This window comes from Dermacentor albipictus, unplaced genomic scaffold (genome assembly GCF_038994185.2).
Source record: "Dermacentor albipictus isolate Rhodes 1998 colony unplaced genomic scaffold, USDA_Dalb.pri_finalv2 scaffold_107, whole genome shotgun sequence".
NCBI lineage: Eukaryota > Metazoa > Arthropoda > Arachnida > Ixodida > Ixodidae > Dermacentor > Dermacentor albipictus.
In genome coordinates, this window is record NW_027225661.1 from 136,402 (window position 1) to 161,354 (window position 24,953).

Genomic DNA, 24,953 nt, shown 5'->3' on the forward strand with positions numbered 1-24,953 from the left:
AAAAACGGTCAGAAATGATCGCGTTGCCGAAAAAATGAAGAGTGAACGCTATCCAGCGCTTGTTATCTTAACTATTACCGTATAAATTGAGCGTATTTTATGCTTTTATTTAATAAACGCTTTATAAATGAGCCGAAATAAGAAAGCTTTGAGCTTCAAAATATCAGCATCGAAAACATGCCGCTCCGCTAGGGGAAGGTCACAAAACATGCCGGTACTGTGGCCGGCTGTTGAAAAGGTGACGATCGGCGCACAAAACTTCGCAAAACTTTGCCCAAGTGCGCGCTTTACGTCGTTTCGGTTATGTTTATGCGAGAACTCCCGGGAGCAGAGCTGCTGAGGATTTCTGGTGGGGTGAAGTTTGTGTAGTGCGCGTTGAACTTCAACAAAAGAAATGGGCACCGTCCAAGCAAAGGTAATGTTACACATGCAGTGCCGCTTTTATTTATCCTGTAATCAATTTTACAGCTATTGCAAATTTCATCCGAGCGCACACATAATTTCCGTTTTATGTTTCACGAACTCGACAACCTTTAATAGACATCTTGTACTTCTAAAGCTTAGTACGATCCCATGTGAAATGATTTGGGATTCTCGTCCGTGCGCGTTGCAGTCACTCGAGAGACAAGAGGCGAAGGATATGCAAGTTCCTTTGGATCAAATAGAGGTCAGTGCGAGGTTGTCTTCTATGTGCGTGTGTGCCTCATTCCTTAAACGGGATTGCTGTTACAGGCTCGTGTCGACACGGTATTTATTGACGGTGTTATCCGGACTAAGGATGATATCCTCAAAAAAGCTGTCAATGACCTTTTCAACGCCAGAGATTTCCAAGAGGTGAGCATAGAACCCCATCCAGTGACTGTCTTTAACACGTTCCTAAGTGTCATAGCGCACTATTGTGTTCAATTTTTTCCTTTCCTCTTCAGGTAATATTAAAAACACGCTATGTAAGAAAGCAACTGGAAACGTTGGGAGCATTTAAACAGATCTCCGTGACCATCGATACCAGTTCAGGTAGGATTTGTTGGTTTACTGCTAAGCTATACTCAATAGTAAACACCAAATAGCAACTACGAAAGGATTGAATATATTTTAGGGGCAAATTCTTAAGATGCTGTGCCAATCGTATTGTGTGTTCCTTTTGTGTGTCATTTTGTGGCCAGTTAATGCAGCAGCTCGCCAAAATTAAAGGTCACGAGCTACCACCTTTCGTCACCTTGTTGACACTCGTTTTTGTGCTTGTTGCATTTTTTATCCCTTCCACATGGTGATTCGTTTCTATGTGGTGCAGTTCACCAATGTGAAATCGATTCATGTAACTTTATTTGGCAATTATTCATTCAAGAAAGCAAACAGTGGTACAAGAACGAGATAAAGTTTATTCGTGTGGAAGGGCACAGAGGTCAGCCTTAGGTACAATCCCTCATCGAGCTTCTCTGCACAGGGGAAAAGGGAAAGAAAGAAATGAATGACAAGTGACAATTACAACAAATAGAAGAGGCAAAGCACGGGACAAGTAGGCCTACATGATGAGTGAGCCTGTTATTGAAACATACTGTATCATACCAATTGAAGCCTGGATAGTCCAGAAACTAGATTTGCAATCTCACCAAGGGACCCATAATAACATGCTCTGACAGAGACTGGCTGTTGATATGGGCAAGAGCACCACCCAGCATGTGTCATAAATAATCGGGGCACACACACAAGCTCTATAGTCCATAGTTTCAGGGGCAAGCCACCACTCAAAGTCTATTGACTCGGTACGCAGCGTTAAGTTCTTATTACTGACCTGTAAATGCCACTGCCAGCCTTAGCCTATAGAAAAGACTGTTATCTCTGCATATGCATATTTCAGTGTACAGTTAATAAATTTTCACAAGGTGCTGCAGAAAAGAAGAAAGCAACAGAAAAACATTCAAGTAGACATATGCATTATACGGACTGCATTGTTGCAAAATTGAGCTCCCCCTTGTCTTTTATTTGCAAAAAGTAGAATGCCTAATACTACAGAAAGAAAAAGGAATGTGACACGCGTATGCAGGTCATGCAATGAATGTAGGAGTATTTGGTACATGTCACTCTGTAAAAGTAGACATGGTCATAGGCATGCGAATTTACAGAAACGTGAAGATACTGCTAGTGCTTTTTGCTAGCCTATTTCTATGCCTTGTGCCTTCTAGGTCCAGATGCAAGTCCCAGCGGTCTAGAAGTGACATTCAAGGTTCAGGAAGTTAGACGTCTTGTAGGAGGCATCAACACTCTTGTTGGCAACAATGAAGGAAGTATGGTAGGCATACCCCCATGGGCAGTTTTTGTGTTAGAAGAGTACTGACACAAAAATTTTGTACCTCGCTTTTTATGTTTTTCTATATAGCTGCTGTGTAGCAATGCTGTGGTGCCAGAATTGCTCAAATAATAATAATATCATGTTAATGTGACCAGCTCAGAATGCACACCAAAACCAGCAAAGCTTCGCTGTATAGGCTGTGCTGACAAGGACCTCTCATTACATCACGAAAATCGGAGGTAATGGTCTCTTGGTGTCACACACACCACCGCAGCATGCATCAGTCAGCCTGACACAAGTCAGGGGTAGAGGCCTGGTGTGTTGGTATTTTATCGTAAAACAAGCATCACACAAAAGACGGGAGCAAAGATAGAAAGACACACACGGTGCTGCATGTGTCTTTCTTTGTCCCCGTCTTGTGCACTCACAATGACTGTGCCACACAATGACAGTGTTACCGAAACCCGGACATGCGTCACGTCAGCCATTCTTTCTTCTCTCACCCAGCACTTCTGTGCATTTGACATTTGTAAGCTGGGTTCTCTGCTGTTGCTTCCCTCGGAAAGTACCATGTCCTCATCACCTCCTCTTCCCACATTATCCCATTTTTCGACAAGACTGTCATGGTCTAGTTGTGACCAGTGCACCAACCCACATGTCAGTGGTACCACGTGACCACAACCCCCGATCTTTGTGACATGTTGAGGACCTTTGGTCAACATCACACAGCTGCTCTACATGTGGTGCATATTTTTTATTTGTCACATCAAAAGATGATGTAATACATGGTTTGTTGTGCGTTTGAGGCCTCGTACCACTCGTATGCAGTCAGTCGGCAGCTATCTAACAAAGCAAAGGAATGAGACAAACATTTTCTCTTAGCCTTTGATAGGGTGCTTGCTTTCTTTAGTCATGAAGCTCATATTTAGGATTCCCTTCTAGGTCATAGGTCTAAAATTTCCAAACACCTGGGGCCGAGGAGAGTTTGTGCAATCAGAGTACCACTACGGCACAAAGCACTCCAGTGGATTTAACATTACAGTCAGTAAGCCCTTCCTCGGTTGGCTCAACCCTCGGTAAGGCCTTGGGACACGCTCATATTCAGATTTTTATGCCTTGTTATTCTTTTAACAGGATTACAGGAGCAGTGTTCCAGCAAGCGGCAGATTTCACGTGGAGTGGCTTCAGGCAACTTGACCGTGGCCTATTAACAGAGCTCTTGGTATGCACTGTTTGCTGTTCATTCATGTTCGCATGTGCTACTTTAGCCTCCTTGTAGCTGCACCTTGCCTCTGCTGCCTTTCCCACAAGTGTAGTGATGTTTATTAATTTCAATCTATGCATGTATGGCAGAAAGTTGAGGCTGTTCTTTATGATGACCACAGTCGTTGCTATGGTTAACACTTTATCATTACCCTGCTAGTGATCTGAAATAATTTATTTTTACTTTTATTTTTAAGATCTAGTATATCCACTTCTTTTAAATGTAGGAAACAGAATCTACAATAAAAGTCAGGCAAAGCAGTCAAGACGTATCAGGCTTGTAGGAAATCACCATCATCTGAATGTATGCAAATAGTGCTCGAGAAGTACCTGCCTCGATGGCAGCTGTTTGGTGCTGGCTCAAAGCTCTGCTGCCATTTTTCAATGTGTTTCTTGCTATTACCACGGTCACCTAGGCATTTTTGAGCTGTCTTGAGTCGATTCACATCAAGCAATGAAGTCAAACATGCTTGACTTCAGTTCTTCTAAGTTTACATTTGATACTTTGGTTACCTCAAGACATTCAATCAACTTTAGTTAGGACAACACTGCCAATGGGTCAAAAGAAGTTATGTGGGTGGACTGATGCGTGACTGCTTCATTCTGTATGTGCCTACACTCTACTAACTACCCCAATGAGTCATTCATCCTTAACCCTTTCAGTTTGAGTCAACACCTGGAGTACACCATAGCCTACGATGGGAGGCTCTGTGGCGTGAGCTATCTTGCCTAGGGCCGACAGTTCCCTTTGTAGTTCGAGAAGAGATGGGACACTCGTTAAAGTCTTCACTAAAGGTATGTGGCAAATTTTTCAGTGTCAACTCACCCGATGGGTAACCTTTGTTCTTTTCCTTGTCTCTCAGCACATAGTTACTGTGGACAGAAGAGACAATTCTATTCTGCCAACAGAAGGAGGTTACTTCAGGTTGCACCAGGTGAGCCTAAGTGATCGCATTTGCTCATGTCATTCTCCACAACACGTCAGTACCTGTGCACTCTATGTGAGAATTCCTAGCATAACCATACCAAAAGCATATAATTAATAAATTTGACTTAAAAGAGTATGAATGCGAGCTAGTTGGTACAAATTCATGGGTGAACAGCACAAAAATAAACATGGACATGGGGGAAACATGGGACTGTATTCCTCCCTTGGCCGTGTTTATTTTTGCGCTGTTTTTTATGCATGAATAAATTTGAGCAAGCTTAGCAGTTGGCTGCATTGTTTATTCACAGCAGATCCTTGTTCATACATTTGAAAATTGAAAAAAAAGAAATGCGAGGAAAAACATGCTAACTAAGAAAACGTACGACCCAAAGACACTAAAAAATTTGGCCAGCTCAACTGTAGTTCACATCTGTAAGACTTTGCTACACGAAGTGCTGATAGGCACCGAGCTTGTGGGGCCTAAGCAGCCTGAGATGCACATTGCCTTTTTTTTTTTTCTTCAGACCACATATTAGTATGTCTCCATTTGCTTAATGGGTGTCGCTATAGGTGTTTCCCACTTTGGTTCAGTTGCTGACTCCAAGATCCCTTGCTCAGTGAGGCGGTCAAGCTCTGCATTGATCTTTGGCTTGAGTGCAAAGGGGACTTGTCAAGGTCTCATCCATATTGGTGTGACAGCAGTGTCCAAGTGAAGTGTGACAAGTGGACCATTTAAATTTTGCAATCTCGAACTGAATACACAATGAAACTTCTGAATGCATTCCACTGTCAACCCATCCATACTGTGCACGCCTAAAGTTTAGTTCCTAAGGGCTTGGATCAGTCCATTCCCAGCAGGCTTGTTTGGTGACCTTGCGGCACCAGGAGCTCAATTGAGGAATCCCCTAATGTCGCCATATTCGACATGAACATGGCATACACCTCGTATCTTCACGGCATTGCCTCATGTGTCAGTGAGTCTCGAACGAAATGAAACCAAAGGCTCAGAGTTCCGTTCAAGAAATTGGTTATAAGTATGCTCCGCAATTATTGAAAACTCTGTCCCGGAGTCGACTTCCATTATGCATGGTTTACTTTTGATCAACATGGTCGTGCACCTCATCTATGTTGCCAAAGTGTGCAGAGGTGACAGGTGGTTTGTGTAATACTCTCCATGTGATGTGCTCGTACTCACAGCATTCGTAGTAGGCGTCGAAGCTGCACCTGCATCACACCACTGCTTCATGTGGCCAACCTGTTTGCAAAAACGACATTGTGCGTCTCGAAATGACAGTCCTCTCAATTGTGTGAACCCCTGCACCCGTAGCATGAGTTCATTTTTCATTCTGGTGTTTAGGTCTTCTTTGTTTCCTGCTCCTCATGGCTCCAACGAATGGCATTGATGTCTTTTGTGTTCTGTGTCGCATTGCTCGTTGACTCTGACGCCCTCACCTCACGAATACTCAGGTGTGCCGCCTCTGCTCTGGTTACATGATGAAAACGTAAGCTGCACAGCAAGGGCTGGCACCCTTGTGTCATTGCCAGAGGTGTCCAGGGGGGGAATGCAGTAGTCGTGGCGTGCCCTCTGGCAGGCACCGCAGTGACCACTGTCCGTGCAGTCCATGTTCTCACGTAGAGATGGCGACGCTGTACCGTGTATAAGTTTACATTTATGCGGTTTTCTTTGTTTTTCAGGAATTTGCTGGTCTGGGCGGCGACGTTGGCTTTGTCAAGCATGAAGCGGAATATCAGCTTAATGTGCCAATAGCGAGGGACATTGTGAGTGCTTGCTTCTGACTAGGAGTTCGTAACACCTATATATATACAGACAGACATTTACAGCATGCATATCTTGTAAAGATTCTTTGTTCTGTGCTTTTAGCGCACTCGTGATAGCCTGTCTGCCTTTTTTGACAATGAGCAGGAGCGTTTCACCTGGCACTTAAAAAAAAAATGTTGCTGCAGAAACTGTCTTAATATGACTGTCGGGGTTAATGGACTTAACATTGAAGCATTGAAGCGACATACCGTATTGCCATTGCCATAAGACATCATGTATGAGGCGTTTATGCAGCCGAGTTCCTCTCTTGTGCTTCCCTTGGGACTTGCTGTGCCATAGAGTGATTGCGCTGCTGTGGAGTCTGCATGTGTCAGAATTTATATTCGGACAAGATTGTGTGAATACATATATATTATGATGCGGGTTCAATTCCACACAGCATTGGATAAAATTTAAAGGATCTTTCTTTGTCATTGAAGAACTGCACGTACCCAGTGATACAAGTTGGCGTGAAAGAGCGGCACATATTTAATGTCACATACCCAATGACGACCCAAGTTTGTCCAACAGTTCACTCTGAACAAGGTTCCCTCAGTGCAGCAGTTCAATGCTCTACCCATTAGACCGAGGACTACCCAGTGACCCAAGTTGGCGTGCACAAGGTTAGATACAAACAGACAAACATCCCAAACTGGCTGAAGCTCCCAAAGAATGCCAATCAAATTAATGAGACCAGTGATCACCTTTGACAAATGCGCCTTGCGTTATCATCGTATGCTTTATTCGCCACAGATATTTAAAATATTTAGCTGTTCATCGGTTCAAACAGATAGCGTGAAGCATTTTATAACATTCTAAGCAAGCGAAGTGATAACTGTAAGATGATGCACTCTCACCACACCTTGTCCCCATAATTTCAGATTTGCACAATATTTCAGATGCTGCATAACTTGAATCAAGCAGCATGAAAATTGCTTACCACATAAAAACGTATTGAATGAAGCTTTCACACTTATTGTGTAACACACTTGAACTTAGCCATATAATGAATTACTATATTTGCACGATTCTAACGCGCACCTTTCTTGGACAAAAAGTCAGTTCAAATTTACATGCGCATTACAATCGTAACTAATTCCACTCAATATCAAAAATGAAACCGATTCTTACCCCCAAAAAAGCTGAATGCAAGGTAACTAGCCACACTGAATGGACATTTTTTTTTCTGCCTTAATTTGCACTCACCATTTTTCCAGTTTGCTGTCTGTGGGGCATTTCTAATGCGTTTGATGGAACTGAAGATGACTTCTGTGGTCGGTAGACAGTGAAAAGGATGTGTTGTCGGACTCTGAAAGCAACTAGCCGCTAAAATTCAGCTGTGTGCATGTCTGTGTGCCTTTGCATGTTCCATAAAGTTGTCGCAACACAATACGCGTCAACTCGGGTTTCGTTATTTGATGTGTGCGGTAGAATCACCACCAAGTTATTTTTGTGGATATGTTGGCGGTAATATAACTGCGCGTTACAAACAGAGGCATGGTAGAATCATGCAAATACAGTATATCCACACTCCGTGCAGTGAAAGTTCTGCTTAGAACATGCACACAGTGGGAATCGAATATGGCAAACCAGTTCTGCAGAAATTGCAAGGATGAAGAAGATTTTAAGAAGAATGCCTTCTTCCCGGTTAGCTAACATGGTAGAGGAACCATCCCAGTAAGGCCTTGGTTCCCAGACTTAATCCCTGTACCAGTACAAATTTTAGTTGAATTGCAAAGCTTTCTCTCGAAGATACCTGTAAGGGCTTCTTTTGTAATTTCATTCTACTGTTGATGGGCGACAGATTTTCCTTGTACAATGGGAATCTGGGACAAAAATGTCGCAGTTTTGCCCGAAAGGCAAAGCATAGAGTGCTATAGCAAATTAGTAGACAGCTATATGAAGTAAGGATACTAGTAGTTTTATCGGCAGGATAAACCTGGAAGCATTCGCTTACTAAGTGAATCAACAAGCATGGTGTCAGCGGCAGGCATCTAGTAAAGGAGGCAGTGGCCTAACAGACATGCTGATCCTGTGTTGCTGATTGGTTCATCAGCTTTACGACTACAGTTGCGCGACTGAAAAATTTAGCAGCAAGTGACTGACCCATAACAGTTGCTTTTTGATCAAAGTGACCATTTGCGACCAATTGCAACCAACTTCGTCATGCAAGCTCTGTGAGTCGCTAGTGTGAATGAGCCCTTAGGGCTCTGTAATCATTACGCAATCACTCTGTAATGTGCACCCCAGCCAGATAGAAAAATGAAGCCAAGGGAAACCTAGAGGAATAGGGGGTGAAATTTCGTAAGCGGGCTTTTTAACACAGCCAACTTGCCACAACCAGGACGGCCGTGTTCAAGCTAGTAGCACTGCTAAACCTGAGACATGCATTTTGAAATCTTGGATGATGCGAGGGAGGGAAGGCAACGAGAATGGTGTCAGCAGCCCGCATGTTAATACCTTAATTAAGATTGTGACGATGTTTGCCATCAAGGTTAGACCAAACTAGGTATGTGAGGAAACCTGCCTATGGAATTTTTGCATATTCCCTATGAAATGTTTCTTATTATCTTTTGTTGAGGTGCACATTTAATTTTCTATGACATTTAAATTTGCAATCAACTTCCTATTAAATGAAAGGTGAAGCAAAGACAACTTGCCAGCACTTGCCGGACTCATGACTTCCATGCAGCGCATGCGATTCTTTAGCAATCCACCTACTGTGGTATAAAGTAAACAAAAATAAAAGCACTACAAGAAAAGTAGACAGAAAGAGCGCTCTTTCTGTCTTTTTCCTTGGGTTTTCTTACTTTGTGCCACAGTACATTAGATCACTGCACACCAACTTACTCAACACAGTACTCTGCAAAACTATGGTTCTGTACCAAATTATGTGCTGAGACAGGTGCCCCTCATTTATTTTCTCTCGCATTTGTGTGCAGGCATTTATAACTTAGCTTCATGAGTGTAAGCCAGTGCCATGCAAACTGCCTCTGATGACATTATAATGAGATTTGTTTTGCTTATTGCAATGGTGTGCAGGTGCTGCAGGGTTGTTGCATGGCTGGCCATATGGTGGGCTTTGGGCACAACAAGACGTTCAGCATCTGTGACCGGTTCTTCCTTGGTGGTCCACTCGGCCTGCGGGGTTTCCAGCAGAGGGGCATCGGGCCGCACACGGAAGGTAGGTGCACCTTCCTTTCGACTCGCTGCTCTGTCTGTTATGTTGCGTGAGTTGTATCACAAGGCGGCATCAGCACATGGCAGTATCGGCAATATGAATTTATTGCCATCACAACAATTAAACACGGAATGAGGGAAACCGGCTAACACAAGTACATATATGCTTCTGTACCGAGGAGATGGCGCTCCCCATAATCAGGGTGCGCCGACCACGCTCAGTTTATCCGCTGAACTCAGCGGCTAAGTTCAGTACACAACAGCATCTGTGCATAGTTCTAGGCTTTAAACATCACTGCGCATCGCGAGAGCTATACACATTGAAATGCGTTGGAATAAACTCTATTGGAATCTGTGATAACGACTGTGCTGAAGATAGGCTTATTTCAGTGAAGAATCGAGAGCAAGGCAAGTTTATGTTGTCACATGATGTGACTTGATGCAGGAAGCATGGCACAAAAGATGAAGATGTTCCAGAAAATGAAGGAGGGCTCCTTTTTTGGATGAGAGGTGCACATGGGTGTTGATAGTGAATGGTGAGGGGTGATTTGCGGCACAAAGGGTGTTCAAAGGTAGACAATGAAAGCACCTTTCTTCTGGTTCCCTTTTCTGGTTGGCTGATGCTGCGCATATTTTCTGCAACACTGCACGGAGTTGGTGAGACCGGGTGTAGAGAGTCTTTTGGTACTTTTACTGCTCAGGAAACTTCAGTTAGAGCTTGAAGGATGTGGGTGATATGCCATGTTGTGCAAAGGGGACCTTGAGGGACAGTGCCCAATGTCTCCCTGTTCTTGAGGGGGCCTCCAATGCATATATGGACTATCCATATAGTTTGTGTGTGTATGCAAAGGGAATGGCAAGTAATCTAATTAGAAATCTAGCCAAGTAAGCTCTAGTTAGCCGTATAGGCCATTGTGCCTGCATGAACTATTCTTCTTGGTGTAGGTCCATCTTGCTATTGAGAAATGGCCTGTTTTTGCAGCCGAGGGGGTTGGTGATGCTTCCTTAAGTTTCGATGAAAGGTCTTTCTTCTGCATTTCATAATGTTGACAGCCACTGGCTGTTTTCTCTTCTTTTTTGTGCCTCAGGCCATTCACTAGGAGGTGAGACCTATTGGGCCGCTGGCCTTCATCTATACACACCACTGCCTTTCCGGCCGGGCGAAGGTGGACTGGGAGACTACTTCCGGACCCATGCCTTTGCAACGGCTGGAAATGTGGATGACTTCAAGCTCAGTAAGTACAATGGCTCTGTGAAGCTGCAAAAGTGTTTAATGGCGTCAAGTGTAAAGCAACTCAGCTGTGGGAAACGTAGCGTAAAGTGCTTGGTTTCATTGGGGCACTGTAGTCGTTTAATGTCACTGAATTGTGTCATGCTGTCAGATTTTTTTTTGTGTGTTTGCAATGACAATCAACATAGAGTTGAACCTTATTGAGTTGAAGGGTCCTATTGCACCCCGCATGCTGTATGATTTACAGGCAAGTGAAAGCCCGCGATAGTGAGCCAAGAAGGATGGCAGCTTGATTAGCACCGTATTCCAGCACGAGCAAAGAGAATGGGGGAGAGGGGAGTGAGCTCATGGTAATGCGATCAAACGTGCGCAAGGCTGGGGGAAGGCAGTGAGGCATGAGGGGGGGGGGGGGCAGGTTGGTACACGTCTCCTTTTCTAGTGTGGCCATGGTTGTGCATAGCTGTCAGTATGGCTAAGTGTATACGCAGCCAGTGCACCCCATTTTAGAGCTGGTCTGCCACGTGTGCAGAGGTTAGGCGAGCTGAGAAAACGTGACATTGCCTGCTGGCTTCCGCTCATTTGGTGCTGGAGGTTGCGTAATGTTGAGTTTTGGAGACTCGTTGAAGTAAGAGGCAGGCTAGGCATTCGCTGCCGGCGCTCTTCATGATAACGTCATCCCATTGTTGCTGCTCGAGATGCCGACTTGCGCTGACGGGGCCTGTGCCGCCCAAGTCGCGAATTTTTTTTTTATTGCGGCTTTGGCATACATTCACACTCCTTGAATTTGGCCTCTCTCAGCAACTTTTTTGGGCTGGGACATTTTGGCGGGAAATTCTGACGTGCCCACTTGGCAAGAATTATTGCGGCATGAGACGCCGATGCTTCGGGCTATTGGGCCTGTGCAACACAAGACATGCTTGTTGTTTTCCTATTGCGTAGTGTTTTAAGACAGCGAAGGGAAACTGAAACAAACTCGAGTTGGTGAGCTACAGCGGAATACAATGGCACCAGAGCGAAACATGACGCTTGCTTTGTGCTGCCTGCAGCAAGGAATAGCTGCACGTTTGGGTTATCTTCTATTACTAGTGTCTAGTATGCTTCCAAGGGCACTATGCCGCACATGCTGTCGAACCGAACTGATAGATGAAGATGCTTATTGCAGTAGGGTTGGCAGTGACAGCTGTGAATGCAATGCAAGACGACCCATGAGGAGATTTTCTTGTACTGGAAGAGAGGAGGAGGAGAAAACTGAATGCATGCTGACATGTACACATCAGATGGTTGGGCGAGTGCTCAGAAAGGCTGTCGTGGCGGGCACCTACTTCTCTCGATCGCGATCATGTATGCCTAGCACATTTTCATGGCTGGAAAATGTATCGCACAACTGCAGTTTGGTGATGTGCTGAAGGTTGGTGCCGAAGGATTGTGTTTCCAGGAATGTATTAACCAATAAAAAAAGTGTGACAGTATTGAGAAATATTTTTCTGTTCTTGATCGCGAACATTGCCGTCAGAAAGTCATACAATACAGGATCATATCAATGAGTTTCTACTGTATATGTTTATAACAAATATCAGATGTAGCAAAGGTATTTTTGTGTCAACTGCAACTTCATTATAGTGAGATTTTACTCTATAACAGTCACATCTAACGTGAAATTATCCTCATTATATTCAATATTCCCTATGAGTGTACACATTGATATCGGCAAAAAATTTAAAATGATCACCGTGATTGAGTCTATGCAAAATAAACACATGCATGATACCTCTGATGGACAACAAAGGGTCTCCTGTTGATCTTGATAGCCTGTGGGCTGCTTGTGATGTTGATACAGCACATGAACAACTTTAGTTTACCAGCGCATTGACACCATCGTCAGTATTCAATCGTGCTGTTGGTGTTATCACATGAGTAAGTGCATTGGCTTGGTGGCTGCAGGCCAGCCAAGCAAAGGAATTGGCCAGAATGCGCACACACATCCAGCATGAGCTATTTAAGGTTGCTTTTGCTAAGCATATTTGACATTTTTACTACCAGGATACATACCTTGAGCTGTGTGCAAGCAAATATTTGCTTCACTTTAACCAGTAGAATACTCAATAGAACAAAGCATGGTGAACCAAATTTTATGTCTATACAGTAGGCTTCCGCTTATTCTAAACCGGTTAATTTGATTTTTTGGTAAATTCAATCCCGGCCGAAGGACGGTCCCAGCTGGTGCCCATGCATATCTATGGGACCAAACTTTCGCTATTTCAGTCCCTGAAATTAGTCTCCGCCGAATAATTCGAACTTGACCAGTCAGCATGCACGTGCTTGACCCCTGTGGTGACCCCAGTAGTGACTTTACTGGCTGCCCTTTAATGCCCTTTACTGGCAGCATCGCGTCTCGGCAGAGCTTAGGGGACAGTGAATGTGGTAAGTGAACACGTTGCCTCTCGTCGAAAACGCCTATTTTCGGCCTGCCCTAGGAAAATTTCAAGCAATAGCGGTAGCTCACAATGTCAGATTACGGTATTTACGCGAATCTAGCGCGCGCCTTTTATTTTTAATGTTTTCAATAAAATTGGGCCGGAAACCGCATCTGTATGCTTTGCCGCATAACACCGCTGTATGCGGCGAAGCTGACTTCAAAAATTGCGTGGCAAAGCTGACTTTAAAAAAAGAGCCGCCACTGTGCAACACATATTAGACCCTTGCCCATTTTTCTTGCTAAACATTCAAGTGCACGTCAGATTTCTACTCTCTTTAGGAACTTTACTGTTATCTCTGGGTTACTTTTCTCTAGGCCACATAGAAAGCGGGCGCACATTTGATTGGGGATGTGCTAGAATTGTGCAAATACTGCCAAATGCATCAGTGGTTTGTTTTGAAGTTAATTCTGCATCTTGTTTAATTTGACCCGCTGGATAATTAGATCGATTTCCTTGGTTCCGTTGCGGTTGAATTCACGGAAGTCGACTGTATTCCGTTATATCCCATAATTTGCTATATCTGTGTCAATTATATCAACATTCATCTTTACATAATACACTACTGGAGCTGTGGGATATTCACCTGAAGTAGATTTCTTTGTGTCCTCACCAACTAGATTCATTCGACTCAAAAAGAAATCATAGAAACAAAGAATTAGGCAGAGTTAACTAGTGAGTAGTGAAGAGCTCAGTTTACTCATTAATTTCATGCTTGTTACAGCCAATGATATGCAGCAGAACCTCGAGATGGTCACACGAAATCTGCGGTGGTCAGTTGGTGCCGGCATCGTGCTCTCCATCGGACACATTGCTCGTTTTGAGTTGAACTACTGCCTGCCCATGAAGGCAAAGACCGGTGACAGGCAAGTCTTTCAGGTGTCTTGCCATGGACTATGGGCAGTGGTATTGCGCAAAGCTGGAATTGCACGCCGAACGGAGCTCAGGGCCTGTGCTCTGTAAAAGATCACCTTATACGATACCTTCACATGCAGCGTGTTTCATGTAAATTGTGTCAAGGATTTTTAAAAAGGGGTAAGCCACAGCTGAATGAAACAAATGGTATATGGTGTGCCGTCATGTGGCACTCCTTAGAGTATTTCTTACATTCTGCTTAATTAGTTAATTAACTAAGATGAATTGTGCAAAATTTTCAATATTCACTTTAGGGCCAAGTTTGTTTCGTTGTGTTGTATAGGGGGCTCAGAAACGACCGATCCAATTTCTTGTGGCAACGTAAATGCTGCGTGGCGATATTTTTCAGCATTTAAAGAAAGCCAGCAAAATATGAAATACGATATAAATACGATAGCGCATAAGCGCAGTCGCATGGTTTTGTTTCGTATTTCACAAGCTTTCTTTAAACGCCAAAAAAGATCGCCAAGCAGCATGTACGTTTCCACAAAAATATTGGATCGGTCGTTTCTGAGCCCTCTTTACAACTAAACAAAACGCACTTGGCCCTACAGTGAATATTAAAAGTTTGCATAATTAATCTTACTTAATTAACTAATTAAGTGAAATATAAAAAATACACTAAGGAGCGCCACATGATGGCAAACCATATGTCGTTGGTTTCATTCAGCTGCGGCTAACCGCCTTTTTTAAAGTCCTTGGCACAAGTTACGTGAAACACCCTGTATATGCGAATAGCATTATTGTAGCAACACTTTCTAGCGCAACTCTTCATGCTCAAGGCAACATGTGCATAGAATTGGTTGAAATGGCTATGAAAGTGATGAAGGAAGTATAATGTAGAGGCACTCACAAGTTATTGGAATGGCTGGAATTGAGACGTTCCGCAAGTGTAGGAGTAAATGAATAATTCTGTGCAGCTTCTGGGATTTTTTTGAAATAGTGATGGCTTGATCGAAGTTGTTATGCAGAAAGCTTTATCAGTACTTTTGCTGCTACTTATAGTATAAGCTCTGAATGAGATGAGCTTTCCTTGATAAACATTTTTTATTTTGTCATGAAACTTCTATGGGATAGCTCACTATGCCACCCAGCGTAATTTTGAAGGCAGTAGCTCTCAGCCACAGGTGGCTAACTTTTACATACGGTATATTTAAGCCATCTACATAAACATTTAGGCTGTGGTATTATTGATGACTGCACAAGAAATGGTGAATTAAAGCACAGACTACTAAGGACACGATTCTTTGAATACAAAACTGGTAGAAACATGGCGAAGGCAGAAGCTTCAGTCCAATTACTATTAAGTAATGACCAAACACATGCATATTTTGGCTTATTCTTGAACAAATGTAATTACCTAGGGCAGTGAAAAATTATCACAATGCAACATCGATGTAGTGGTCATTGTTAATAAATCTTGAATTCAAATTTCGACATTTATTGCACGCACCGTAGTGTTAGGTTTAAGAGGAACTGTGCCACTTGTGGTCATTGCTTGAATGCATTGCTTCTTGTACTGTCTTCTAAAATGCTTCAGTTAGAAAAAAAAAAAAAACACGCACACAGTTTGTGTGAATATGCATGTCAATAAGCCTTGTTCAATTGCCAGCTATAGCCCCCCAAACGACACTGGTTGGCACAACAAGCTTATAGAAGCTTCATCAGAAAAAGGGGCTCCGATTGTAAGAAATTGTCCCAACACAGAGCATGGCCATATTGCAGGTTGAACCACGGCCTCCAATTTGGCATCGGGGTTTCCTTCTTGTAGCACTGCCAGCCTGCGCATACTTCTTTTTGATGGTGAGTACTGTAGTGATCTACTTTGTGACAGCAATTATGTGAATGCACGAGCCGCCTTCAGGAGGCCAAAAGCGGTTGCAACCAGAACTGGCATTCTGCGTGCATTGCATGCAGAGTTTCTCCTTAGAACATGATGCTCTCTGCTGGAGCACTGGCATATGAACGCAGGGTCAATAAAGGCACTTTGCAACACAGACAACCCTTCACAAGATCCTGGCCTTAGCGTATTTGATATGGTGCAACCATGAGGGCGAGGAAAACATATAATACATCAGCATGTCTCTCGTCTACCCGCAGTGGTAGCCCAGCGGCTATGGTCATGGTGTTGTGCTGATGAACTCTAGGTTGCAGGTTCGATCCTGGTCACGGTGGCCACATATCAGTGGGAGCCAAATGCAAAAGCTTGTTTACTTAGATTTAGGTGCATGTAGAAGAACCCCAGGTAGTCAAAGTTCATCCTCGAAGTGCCCCACTACAGTGTGCCTTATAATTACATTGCGGTTCTGGCACGCAAAAGCCCAGAATTTAGTTAACCTTTTAGAGCCTGTCATCTTGTTGCACGGTGGTACTGAAAACAATCTGCCAAGTACAAGCTGGCATCTCCATATGTCACAGCGCCCACACACTTCGTGGCATCAGCCAATACAGCTGATTAATAAGGGTCCCCTGCAGCATACCTTAGCATTTCTATCGAGAAGCCACTGCTTGACTTTGACACTCATCCTCCAGTGGTTCCTGCTGAACTTCTTGTGCATAGACTAGGAGCAGTGTTACCCAAGGCATGGGTGGTCAAACCTGAAAGTGCTGCTGCATGGCTATGTAGCATGAGGAAGTTTTACTGTGAAGCGTTATTGGGATTGATATGCAGCTGTCTTTGTACAGTGAGCCGGGTAGTATGTGTTAACTAAACTACAATGTAGTGCCAGACAGTGCACCTTTGTTCTTCCTAATAAAGCAATAAGGCCTAAAAACTCTATGTATAATTTTGTCTTTTAGCTATCTCCGAAGCACACAGCCCTCTTAATGGAATGGGTGAATGGTACAGAATGAAAAGTGAAGGACGATACGCAGGAATGGAGCTCAGAGCGTTGAGTCTTTATTTGGAGTTTATTCCACAGCTAAGACAAAGGCAACACGTGCCATGCACTCTCACGTGCAGCACTTCATTTTCCTTTCTGTAGACAGCTATCCTACTGCAGACAACGAAATTATGGTACCTATGTTAAATTGGTCTTCTAAATGGCACCTAAGCGAGCTTGGACCGCTGAACGAATTAAATTGCACAAAGATTGTTGTGCTGATATCAGAGGTTTGCAGTGCTGTCATACTATGACAATACCAGATATAAGGACACCCCAATGTTCGTTACCGGTGACTTTAATATTAAGCGTCCTAATATTGACCCTCGAGCACCTTCACACGCTTTTCCATCGCATCCACAGCACACAGTGCGGGGGGGCACGATAGGATCTTATCGTACGTGGATTTTACATAGAACACGACAGTGAGAGAGTCTTGCTACTGCGCTGCTCCACTTTGGCGGCCACTCTCTATAGTGTGGCGTATGATTTCAGAGGTGTGTTCATAAGCAGCCACATGTAATTCAACCATTTGACCATCTGCGTCCACCGCAGTTTTCATGTATTAACCGCTGCATTTCGTCACAACAGCAGCGAAATTTCTTTATATTTCATAATAGTAAAGTTGAAGATACATGGCATTCTTAGACAAGAAGTTATACAAAGTTAAATACTTCATTTTGTTGAGCTTTAAGTGTAACACTAACAGCAGATACAGAAGGTGTCATTGGTCATATGATCGCTGGGGGACTTCACAATTTGAACGTCCATGGCTACATCTGCTTCAGTCTTTATAGGCTGCTTGTCACACTTCTCAGTGCACCACCCAGCATGACACGATCAACCAGCATATCTCGACATATGCTAGATGCGTAGTATAAACACGTCAACACGTTTAGGAATGACGTTTCAATACAGCAGCCGTGTAGTACTTCAAGTGCTGTCGACTAAAACATCAACCCTTGCTATCCTCCTATATATTATGCAGATCCCACATTACTTGGTATTTACGTAATAATCATTCAGTAAACGTTAATTCACACGTGTTGTGTGAGCAAATGCTTCAAATTAACATAGACTCCCACATTGTGTGAGATCTGTCGACTTTCTTTTCATGTGGCCTTTTCATTCCTTATTTCGTTAACGATTCTTGCAGATTCGAGCCTTCGAGGACGGTGAGCTTATGCAGTTTCTTCCAAAGCTGCTCAAATGGCCGCTGGAAACTGCACACACTGGAAATCTCTCCACATGCTTTTTTAGGACCATAGTGCACAATATGTTTATAGTTCTTTTGTTTCTGTTTTCATGCTCGCACTTAAGAATGTTGAGTTTCAATTAAAAAAATCACTATGTCGAAAGCACCAGCCTACTCTTCCTTCTGCGTTTGGAAAGTAGGAAAATTTGCCGCACAGTGCCCGACATCTGGTTCAAACTTCACATCTTCAATTTCAGCTTTAGAGAATGAAGATGCACTAGTGTCTTGCATGATGGGTATTGAAAAAAAAAAAAGAAATCTTGATACTCAAGAAATGGCACAGAACCAACAAATCACAAGAACCAGCAGAAGTACAACTTTTCCAAGGTCACAAGGTCACAAGGCTGGCAACATATTGTAAAGAAATAGTACATAACCTGGCCACAGCATAGTTTTTATACAAAATTAAACATTTTAAGACGGGCTTAGCACTTTTCCCGGAGGATTGTAGTTGTGTGTGCTGCAATGTGTGTAGAAATGAATACAGTTGGAAATTAATGCAATGTACACTGGCGAGTGAATTATTGGAAACAAGTAACTTTAAAGTTCAGTTAGCTTTGCTTTTGTAAAACGAAACCAAGCATGCAAATCCCAAGTGATATCAGTTGAATCAAACTTTTGCTTTCATATCAGTTAAGATCATACTTGCTAACTGTGCAAGGGGAAGCAAGTGTTAGTGTCCCAAGCACAACTGAGTTCACCACGCACTATATCCAATGTTGGCAAATGAGCTTTGTGAAAGCCTTCAGGGTGGAGGAAGGTTCATGAAAGGGAAAAATTGTCATCCGCCCAACTGTAGCTTCGTGCTGCAGTCGGGTGCATGACAATCTCCCCCTTTCACATCTCCCATGTTGTAACTTAGGCCATCTCTTCACTACCGTACTAGTAAAGCTCCATGGTAAATTGTGATGCAATACTTGTGGTTATAGCACAGTTGAATGGCTTTATAAGAAAGTGCTTGGGGCCTCCGAAATTATGTTGTACAGGTCACTTCGTTATACAGGTCACGCAGCTCACAATAGAACTGGGACAGAATCATTTGTTTGTTTATAAGTCATCTCGTTGCAGAGGTGCTTGTCTGTAGTGAGAGCACAGCTCTGTTTGCTTCTTGGACTATGAATACAGGTTTTCAGCAAGCACTACTACTAATATATTGGTGTTTTGAAATGCTGTATATATATGCTACTGTTGTCGAGTGCAGAGTAAGACAATGATGTGCACATGAAAGATGGATGGGGGCACCACTTTGAAAATGCAGAAGCAGCTAGCCTCCTGTTGGCATAAATCTTCATGATCTGTCTAGCCTCTGACCGATAATTTATTTATTTATTGACATAACTTCAAGGTCCATAGGGCATAGCAGAAGGGAGTTGGGCAAACATGTACAGAAAACGTACAAAAGGAAATATGGCAATAATGCGAGAGCAAAAATATATTCCAATGCACACATTCAATTAAGCTGCAAAATAAGTTACTTTAGAGAAAGCTGACTACATTGCATTTGAATGTAGAATAAAATGCACATGACATGTTATTTGATTTTCTTGTAGAATAACCGACTTGTGCATCATCTTAGGTGCCCTGTAAACACTTGAGTGCGGCAGTCTGTTGTGTTAATTTTGATGCATTACCATTAGGAGTGTCAACGTGGAAAAAAAGTATGTGCGTGGGAAGCTGGCAACATGGTAGAGGTAGAGAGGGGATGGGAGAGTGTGTGTGAATGCACACACGCACGCACGCACAGTCTACGCTCGTTACAACATGCCCACATACAACAGACTTTCGAATATAACGGACCATATATCAACCTCAGTTCTACCTATTAAGGCTAAAGCCCCATGAGAGCGATTTTATGTGTGACAGCGGCGAGCGATGGTTTCGAGCAACAAAACAGGCCATCGCTTGAACAGATTGCTTGGTCTTGTCGCTCAATCGCTCGGTTCTAGAAATCTAGAATTTGTCGCTCGTCACCCAAAAGTACTGTGAGCGACTAGCCAATAGCGCGAAGCCAGAACTGGACGTACATCACTCAAATACTACTGATTGTCTCACGGAAGGAGCAAATGGTTAAATTTTTATATGTGCAAGGATAAGAACCTACTGCAAGACCCCCAGAAATATTTTATGGTGCTTTTTGCAGTAAGATACATCAACTTAATTTATTAAAGCATGCATCACGCTAGCTTCGGCACGTGTATTGCTACCCTCATACCGGCAACACCGAGGAGACGTCGCTCAAAATCGTCGCTCGCATAGGTTAGGACTTGTAGGCGTTGAGCAAACGCGACAGCCATCTCCATCGCTTCGCTTGCCGCTGTCGTGCACAAGATCGCTTGCATGGGTTTATACTTTAATGCAACGAAGTTTGCTTTTAAGGAACTACACCGCAACAGACTATCGACTACAGTGGACGAAATTGGCGGCGGCAATTTTCTTCAAAATCAGGCATATAAAACGGACTTTTGCCATGTCGACTTGGGCTGGCAACTGACTTGTGAGGGTCAGCCGACAATTGCGGCGCAATATCTTAAGCGCAAGGGAGGGATTTTACTCTGGTGGCTGCTGTTAACGGTGTGGCCGCGCGGGCACCGTATCTTGAAAGTGATCTGCGATGCAGACAAAGTGCGCCCAGTGCCGGTAGCTTCATATGTGCTGTGTTTTCGACGTTTAGTTTGCATTGAAGCGAGAGACGGCACAAATGTCAATTCGCTGGCTGCTGCTGCCATGCTTATCTTAATTTACTATCGCAATCGATGCTTTGCCTTAACTTTGCCTTAATTTTCACCTTAAATAATGGATTACTTAGTTTAATTAATCAACATTTTAAGTATTGGCTGCAGACCCCAAGTGTGATGCACAATGTTGCAGAGCACCTTGGGAAACCTCTCAATAAATTGTTTCCAACACGATATATCTCATGTGGTCCTTTTTTCTGCGTTCCAAAGCAAGTCCGCAAAATATGAAAATATACCACGTGACGGGGCACTTGTGCACTGTTATTGTGCTGCTTTCGAGCGTGCGATGGATGAACAAGGTCGGCCGCAGTGAGACTGGCTCCGTGACAGGCGTCATGCCTGGTGTAGGTATCTGTGCATGTGGCTCTTATCGCATGACGGTGCAAACGCATGCTGCTGGCCGAGCATTGTCGAAGCGATAAAGCGTCTAAGGCCACGAAAAAAAAAAAGACGAAAGCTGCATTTTGATTCTGCTTGAAAGAAGGAAAGGGCGAAGCACGTGGGAACGATGGAAGGTGATGATGGCTGCTACAATTTTGCCTTTGTACACAAGTGACCTTGTAGTAGCTTTCAAATTGGACGATGATGCTACAACTTGAAACCTTAGGGCTCGAATAACAGCGGATGAGTCACACAGGGACAAAATTAACTAATGGTAAAAAAAACCTTGGCTATATTCAAGGAAGACTACGCATTTCTTCTTCAGACAATGACTCTTTTCGCACTGGCCCCGTCTGCTCTCCTTCTCACTCTTACTGTCTACCAGACACCGCCACGTGACACCGACGCCGCTGCCTGGTCGGAGTATCAGGTGGCCGCGTCTGGCTTCACACTTGTGCACCGTGACCGGTGCATCAGTCCCTGAGAGAGTGCGCCCGCAGGCTGTTCCAGTGTACCGGATGTAGATCACACCTTATGTATCTCGTTTGAACCAATCCCAACGAACTGCAATATATCCTGTGCTCCTCAGGCGCCCATATCCCCGTGTGTTCTCCACAGCAATGCTATTTGGCTGTGACCGCCATTGAGCAGCAGATATGGCTTACTCCATTGAGGAAGGAGTAGATGTGGTTTGGGCTCTAGGTGCATCAAGTGGACATGGAAGGTGGGAAGTTGAGCTATATCAACGCTGGCATCCAGGTACGCGTCTGAGCTCAATGACGATTGTGCGTGCATGCGACACACTGAGACAGACTGGGACTTCTATGAAGAAACAACCTAAATCTTCAATCCTGGGCGAGGACGTGCAGACAGATATTCCCTCAAAGTTTTCTTCAGACCCACATGCAACTGTTCGTAGTGTGGGTGCTGAAGCTGCAGCGTCAAAGTCTTCAGTGTGGAGAGTACTTAAAGAGGAGGCAACTTCATCAGTACCACGTGCAGCTGCACCAGATGTTGTAGCCCTGTGATTTCCGAAATCGAAAGGACTTGGCAAACTGGTTAATAGTCATGACACAAGAGGACCCAGGCTTTGTCAACAAAATACTGTGGTCCAATGAAGCTACCTTCTTGCATAGTGCCCAAGTAAACATCCACAATGCTCTCTATTAGAGCAACGAAAACCCTCACTGGGTTTTGAAGACACATCACCAGTATCAGTGGTCGGTTAATGTGTGGTGTGGAATTTACAGTGGCACTATTACTGGCCCCGTGTTTTTTGATAACAGGCTTAGAGGCAAAAGATATGTCAATGGCATCCTTGATGGGGCGCTTGAGGATTTTCTTTGCAAAGCTCCATTGGCTAGGATCAAGGATATCTTGTATCAGCATGATGGTGCTCCCACGCACAGCAGCAGCAAAGCTTACAAATGGCTGCATGAAGTATTCCCGCAGTAGTGGATTGGATGGCATGGGCCCATTGCTTGGGCGGCACAGTCGCGAGATTCTACTCCCCTCGGTTTCTTTCTCTGGGGCAACGTCAAGGATCAAGTATACTGGACGCCAACCACAACATTGGAGAACCTAAAAGAGAAAAGACAAGTTAGCAACTCCATCCCTGATACCATGATCAAGAACACCTCGGAAAATGGGCCTATGAGATACCAAATGTGCATTGCAGCAGGTGGCGACCTCTTCAAACATGCATTATAATCAAAGGGTGCTTTGTGGATTGAAGGTAACTGGAAAATAATTCCAGCCCGTAATGCCGCCTCCCCACCCAACCCCATTACACTCCATCGGCAGGCTGCCAGCTCTTGCCCATATCAAGCATTAAAAAAATAAATCCATGTTCTTGATCTCTTTCGTCTCTTTAGAAGCTTTATCACTTCGGCGCCACTTTGGCCAGCAGTACGCATTCGCGCCATCATGCGATAAAAGCTGCATGTCCAGATACCTACACCAAACGTAATGCTCTGTCGCGGGCCAGTCTCGCTGCAGCTGACCTTGTTCATCCATTGCATGCTTGAGAGCAGCACAATAACAGTGTGCAATCGCCCCGTCACGTGGTATTTTTTTCACATTTCGCTGGCTTTCTTTGTAACGCAGAAGAAAGGACCACGTGAGATACATCATGTTGGAAACAATTTATTGAGGTTTCTCAAGGTGCTCTACAACTTTGCGTGTCTCAGTTGGAGTCTGCAGCCAATACTTAAAGAGTTGCTTAACTAAACCTAACTAATGCGTTAGTTAAGGGGAAAATAAAAAAAATAGCCTGAGTAACTCTAGGCCAGTGCCAACATTATGCATTCGGTTCAACCCGCATCCAAAGTGCCTTCAATTTTTAAAACATTGGCTCAAGTTATGTGGGACAATGTGTATACTATAGTGCAACTGACAGTGGCCTGCTCTGGACTACTGCCAGCATTTTTTTTACTGCACTATACTGTTATACAAAGGACTAAAAAAGGAGGCTGACACATGTGTGCCTGCCTTCTTTTCTTTTCCCTTATATAATAGTATAGCGCAGTAAACAGGGCTATGTCATACCAACTCTCCCCAGTTTAAGTCTTATTGAACCACTGCCAGTTTCAGTTCACTCCTGGAAAAGGCAGGGCGGGTGTTGAATGAGTTTGTGAACAAAACTTTACGATATGGTGAACATGGTTTAAATCATTGATACGGGACCTCAAAGAGGTGTGAGGTAATGTAAACACATTTCCGTTGTATTTACAGCTAAATTGCCCCCAATTTTTAATGTCACAATTTCACTTTGTGCCGCAAATATTTTCCGCTAAGCTTCTTCCACAGAATATTTTATTCCAATGAGACCCTTAAAAATGTTGCTCCATCCAATGTCGCGCATGTCGTATATAGTACTGATCATTCCAGAAGGGCTGGTGTGCCCATTTCTCAAAAGACTGGAACCAAGGTACCTTCCTGCCTCAATCACTGCCACCTCCTGAAGGGTTGGTGTACCCCTTTCTCAGAAGACTGGAACTGATGTACTTCCCTGCCTCCTGCTTCCATCACTGCCGTCGCTTAACTATAACACATCCACCAATGCTCATATTTATACTTGTCCCTCCTCCTCTGTGCAACGTCTTCAGTCAACCAAGAGTATGAAAATAAACATTTCAAAAAATTCTTGTGTGTTAAGGAATGCAGCACAACAGTGGCAAAAGCTGTTTAGTGTGTTACAACCACGACATTGTTTCAGGGAGTTTCCAACCTGTTCATAACCTGCTTATTTCATTGTATGCTTTCCATTAGAAAAAGCTAGAGCTGCAGTTCAACACCAGGCGAGAAGAAACTTTCAGTGGGGAATGGTGGCATAAAGCTACAAGTTAATGCACCCCCTTCTTTTGTCCCATATATATGGTTTCCCACAGCAGAAAGAATGATGTGCACAACAGCTGGTATAAAACATTATTCCTTCAAAGACCTCTTTCAATAGTTTAAAATTATGTGAGCCAAGTATCTGAAACTAATTAAATTCTGATGTTTTTCATGCCAAAACAACAAAATGATTATGATGCGTGCAATATAGGGAGAGATTGGAAGATTGAATCAATTTTGACTACCAAGGTTTCCTTAATATGC

General features: G+C 43.7%; 1 protein-coding gene across 2 annotated transcripts; it reads left to right on the top strand.

Moving 5' to 3' along the window:
* The first annotated feature begins 181 nt into the window (after positions 1-181).
* On the top strand, positions 182-24,261 carry LOC139053383 (sorting and assembly machinery component 50 homolog). 2 transcript variants are annotated; one of them, XM_070530397.1, is made up of 15 exons: positions 182-415; positions 614-667; positions 733-834; positions 927-1,014; positions 2,184-2,290; positions 3,233-3,366; positions 3,425-3,512; positions 4,217-4,348; positions 4,417-4,488; positions 6,177-6,260; positions 9,343-9,484; positions 10,569-10,715; positions 13,910-14,051; positions 15,826-15,903; positions 24,243-24,261. In XM_070530397.1, exons 1-14 carry the CDS (start codon positions 395-397, stop codon positions 15,869-15,871), a joined length of 1,359 nt encoding a protein of 452 aa, XP_070386498.1. In that variant the 5' UTR covers positions 182-394; the 3' UTR covers positions 15,872-15,903; positions 24,243-24,261. The 2 variants fall into 2 exon arrangements, with proteins under 2 accessions (XP_070386498.1, XP_070386497.1); XM_070530396.1 differs by lacking the exon at positions 24,243-24,261 and adding an exon at positions 18,139-18,343.
* Positions 24,262-24,953: the final 692 nt, after the last annotated feature.

What these genes read in the sequence shown, in the direction of transcription:
- LOC139053383 (XM_070530397.1), top strand. Translation starts at nt 395, where the DNA reads ATGGGCACCGTCCAAGCAAAG. An exon ending in TGGGCACCGTCCAAGCAAAG is followed by an intron (nt 416 to 613) that starts GTAATGTTACAC and finishes TGCGCGTTGCAG; the next exon opens with TCACTCGAGAGACAAGAGGC. An exon ending in GTTACTTCAGGTTGCACCAG is followed by an intron (nt 4,489 to 6,176) that starts GTGAGCCTAAGT and finishes TTTGTTTTTCAG; the next exon opens with GAATTTGCTGGTCTGGGCGG.